A 4,368-nucleotide genomic window follows, 5' to 3' on the forward strand; every position below is an offset into this window, starting at 1 on the left:
AACCAAGCATCATGAAATGGCTACCTTGCTGACATGGGGGAAGTAAGAACAAAGTGTGTTTAGAAGGATGCCTCTTCTGCAATGTTCTCTCTCAAATTTCTGTCAAATTGAGGCTGTACTCAGATTATTTGGATAAATATCCAGAAATGGATGTAGTCTTTATGAATTTGTTTAAATACATTTTCAACTTCATTCTCACAAGCTTGGCAATGTTCTGCAACAGTCCTTTTCTAGTATTTAAGTGAGCATGATGTGTAAAGGTGTTTTTACTTCTTTTAAACGTATTTACTCACTGGCCACAGTTAACAGTTGTGACAGTAGAAATGCCAACACAGAAAGGTCTCAGCCACCTTTGGAAAGAAGAATAGATCTTACCTATTGATCTTAAAGTAACACATTAAGACTCCAGGATTTTCCAATCTGTCTGGAACAAAAGGAAATAGTCAACAAGAATGTACATTTGAATCTGGCCCTAGGGACAGAGGGAAGCCTTTCAGTAAATATGAAGTGCAGACTAAAGTTCCACCTTCAGTGTAATAGATGGTTGTGTCCTCAAGTTCAAAGTGAATCCACCATATCCACCATGCCAATAAAATTACTGACTTTGGTCCCATAACTTCCTTTAGACCCTGTTCAGTATTTCATTAACACTTGTAGATTTAGTAGTTTTGGAGCAGTTCCATTTCTTCCAAAGGTGACAATGCATCTCAGATGCAGTGTTGTGCCTGCAGGACAGAATGCCACATGTCCCCAGCAGTGTTAGCTCACTGCAGTGGTGGTGGGGCAGCCAACAGGGACCGGGCAGGGGAAGTTGTCTGAGGACATGGCTTCTCAGGCAGCAGCTTCCTACACTGAGTCAGGCAGTAGGATGGCAATAATTTCCACATTCCCTCACAGTTCAGGTCACCACAACCCCCAAGCAGGGGTATTGTCAAACACTGCAGCTGCTATGTCTCCCCAGCCCTGAAGGGCACCTGTACCCATGCTGTGTTTTTACACCGCACTGGCACCTTCTCATATTCCTTAAATAACGTGGTACCATGTGTGCCAATAAAACAAGTCCTGTCTCTCACACAGTCTCAGTCAGAAACTATAACTACCAAACCCAAAGTTAGTTTAGCTTTTGTAATATTGCCCTAGGGTAATATGAATCACTCATTCATCTCCCCATTCCAACAGGCAATTCCTTCACGCTTCCTTATGCTCCCAGCCCAGCCCCACCTCAGCACTGGTCTTGCATTCCCTACAGTCCAAGAAATGTCCACAAAGCAGTGTAAACAGTGTTGTTTTGTATTTATTTGGTGCATCCCAAAATGTGCTCTTATCTGACACATCACAAGCTCATTTTGTGCAAAAACGACATACCTGATTTCTTTTGACATATCTTTTGCCTCAGATTACACCAGTGATAGTTTGTTCACAGCAATTTTTTTCTGTATTTACTGCTGGGAAAGGCAAAAATATTAGGTCAGTAACAGTAATTCTTATATGTCCATGGAGCAGAGTGTGCCCCTTGCAAAAAAAAAAAAAAAATCAGATGGATTTTGGATTACTAATTTGGGTGCTGGAATCATTTTAGCCTTATTAGCAAAATGCTTGGGCTGAGTCTATTAGCCCTAATTACAGGAGCAGTTATACGAGTATACGAGACCAGTGAGAGCTGTATCCTTATGTGTTTTTTAATGAGAAAATGCAACTTAGAAAAGTGACCAGCAATTTTTCCAAGGTACAGATAAGATCAGAGATTGATAAATGAGTAATGAGACTGCCTATAACCCTTTCTTCTTAGCCAAATGACTTAGAAGGTGAGAACAATCTATAAAAGCTTGGAAATCCTCCAAATATATCTCCACTTAGTTTGTTCTAAAGCAGCAATAGGGAAAAATATTTAATTTAAGATTAAGAAACAAAAGCAATTTATATTTTTAAAAATTTGCTGAAGATGTTTCAATATGTTTAAAGCCCCCACTAGCTACCCAGGAAAGAAGAGCAGAGCAGGGGAAAAACACGGATGTCACTTGAATGCACTTCCAGCAGCAGCAGCTCACTATTCCTTGTAATTCTACTGAGGAATGAGTTATTTTTGTTCTCCTAAGAGTGAGTGGGAAATTACAATAGAGAAGTTTCATGATTTATCCAAGCCCTGGGGAAAGTGGTGGGGCATCCAACACAAAAATTTTAACGTGGTGGTTTCCCAGTCCTGTGTTCTGCTACCCCTTGCCCCAGGCATTAAAAGCCAGTATAATCAGAGCTCCCCAGTGAGTGGCTCGCCAGCAGAGCCCTGGGAGGAGGCGGCTCTCAGGAACTAACACAACAGCTACAGTGCTACTGGGAAGCAGGAGAGCTGCCTCTCTGGACATGAAACACCGCTGGTACAGGGACACGGGCAGGTCGCCACTACATTTGCAAAGCCTCCTCCCTGCTCTCTGTGTGCAGTCTCTGTCTCCTCCGTGCCACTTCCCAGAGGAGCAGCCAGGAGAGCAGCCTGGTGTCCATAATTCCGTGTGGATTCAGCGTCCCCTGGGATGTCACCGGACACGCAGTGACGCATGCTGGGACACAGAGCCCTGACCCAGGGCATCTGTAGGAAAGGGAGGCAGGAGCCACTCACCAGCTGCAGAGCAAAGCAAGAGCACACACCACCCAAGAAAAGGCGAGCAGGGAGACCATCCGTAGCATCACTGAAGCACGGATCGTCGGAAGCATCTCCGGGGGGCTGAGGGTGCTGTGGGTCCCCGCACAGCGCTGTGGGAGCGTCCCCAGAGGTGTGGAGTCTTTGGCCACACAATGCACCAGCCTTGGTGGGATATGCTGGGGTGCTCACGACACCCCAGGTAGGAAAGCTGAGCAGGATCTTGGGGAACCTGGCCAGTAGCATACACCAGGCACTTCATGCCTGTACTCAGTTTTCTGGGCTCTTAAAGGGCTGACCTTTAATACTGGGGGGCGGGGGATCCTTGTAAATGAGGCTCACCTGTGGCTGGGCTTGGGAGTTATAACCTCTCTTCCTCACCAAGGCTTTGAGCAAGAGGCTGAGGATGATACATAGGGCTGGAGTGCTCAGGGCTCTGACAGGGCTAGGGGGAAACGAGAAAGGAATCTTCATCCCCCTGCACACCCTAACCCCACAAAGCACTGACAGCAGTGCATCTCCAGGAGCCGGACTTCACATGCGTGGGACCACGAGTGAGAGGCGGTCAGGAGGCAGCTGGCAGGAGGCGATGTGGGTTATCCCGGCATAAAGCACCTGTCTCGGAGCATCTGCGCTCTGTACAGCCGGCCCTGCTCAGGGCGGGGTCAGGTGAGTAGGGATTGCCTCGATCACCCTTCCCCCCGAGAAACTCGGCCTCACCCCGGGCTCAGCAACAGAGGGGAGACTTCTTCCCAGTCGCCTGCAGCGTGGGCAGGGACACTGCCATCGCTGACCATGTAGCTGGACACACTGTTCCATGTGCTAGCATGAAAAGTCTACCCGCCAAGAGCAGCAGCGCAAGGAGGTCAGCCCTCCCACCCGCCCTGCTCGAGGTGCCGCCGCTCACGATTTCCCCCCCGAAATGGCTGGCAGGGAGGGAGGGCTGTGTGCGGAGGTCGGGGGTTCCCAGCCGGTGACTGAGGGGGCGGCGAGCAGCTTCAACACGCAGCTCCGCTCCCCTCGCACCAAATTGCTCCGACAAGTGTCCCCGTCTTTCCTGTTGTCTCCGCAGGGACCGTGCTCAGGCGCCACAGCGAGGACCCGCTGGTGCCATGGGCGGGCGGGGTAGCGGCACCCGCACCCCCGGTCCCTTCCCGGCAGCGTGAGGGGGAGAGGGGCGGGGGCGGGCGACGCCCCTCGGCAGAAGGTCCGCGGGTGCTCGGAGCCACTGCGGCCGTGGGTGGGCGTCCCCCGTCCCCCCTCGGGAGGTTGTGTCGCTCGGAGCCGGCGTGAAGCAGGATCGCGGTGGGGAGGAAACCCGAGTTTGCGGCGCCGCCGGTGCGCGGGGGCAAGAGCGAGAGCGAGCGAGCGGAGGCACCTCCGGCACACCGGCTCCTCCGAGCCGCCCCTCTGCAGCCCTGGTGCCCACCCACCCGGCCCGATCGCTGCCGGCGGGGTCGGGCCGGGGGTAGGTGGGAGCGGCGGGGGCGGGCGGCAGCCGCGGGGGTCGTCGCCATGACGAGCGGGCGTGCCGCCGCCTCCCGCCGCTGAGCGGGGCGGCCGCTGTCCCTTCAGCACCGCGCGGCCGGCGGGGCCGTCCTGCCGTGCCCTGCCCTGCCGTGCCCTGCTCTGCTCTGCCCTGCCCGGCACCGGCATCCCCCCGGCACCGGCACCCCTTCGGCACCGGCAGCCCCCGGCAGCAGCACCCCTCCGGCACCGGCAGCCCCTGGCAGCGG

The 4,368-nt window shown here is 53.1% G+C and overlaps 1 protein-coding gene across 1 annotated transcript in view; it reads left to right on the plus strand.

Annotated features, from left to right (window-relative positions):
* The first annotated feature begins 3,744 nt into the window (after positions 1-3,744).
* The window catches only part of KCNS2 (potassium voltage-gated channel modifier subfamily S member 2), a 4,269-nt gene continuing 3,645 nt past the window's right edge, over positions 3,745-4,368 (plus strand). Inside the window, exon 1 of the mRNA XM_041412889.1 lies at positions 3,745-3,794. Within this exon, the coding sequence (XP_041268823.1) occupies positions 3,745-3,794 (50 nt within the window). The remainder of the gene's footprint in view (positions 3,795-4,368) is intronic.

The sequence above is a fragment of the Onychostruthus taczanowskii genome, unplaced genomic scaffold (assembly GCF_017590055.1).
Source record: "Onychostruthus taczanowskii isolate IOZ18803 unplaced genomic scaffold, ASM1759005v1 scaffold4, whole genome shotgun sequence".
NCBI classification, from domain to species: Eukaryota; Metazoa; Chordata; class Aves; order Passeriformes; family Passeridae; genus Onychostruthus; species Onychostruthus taczanowskii.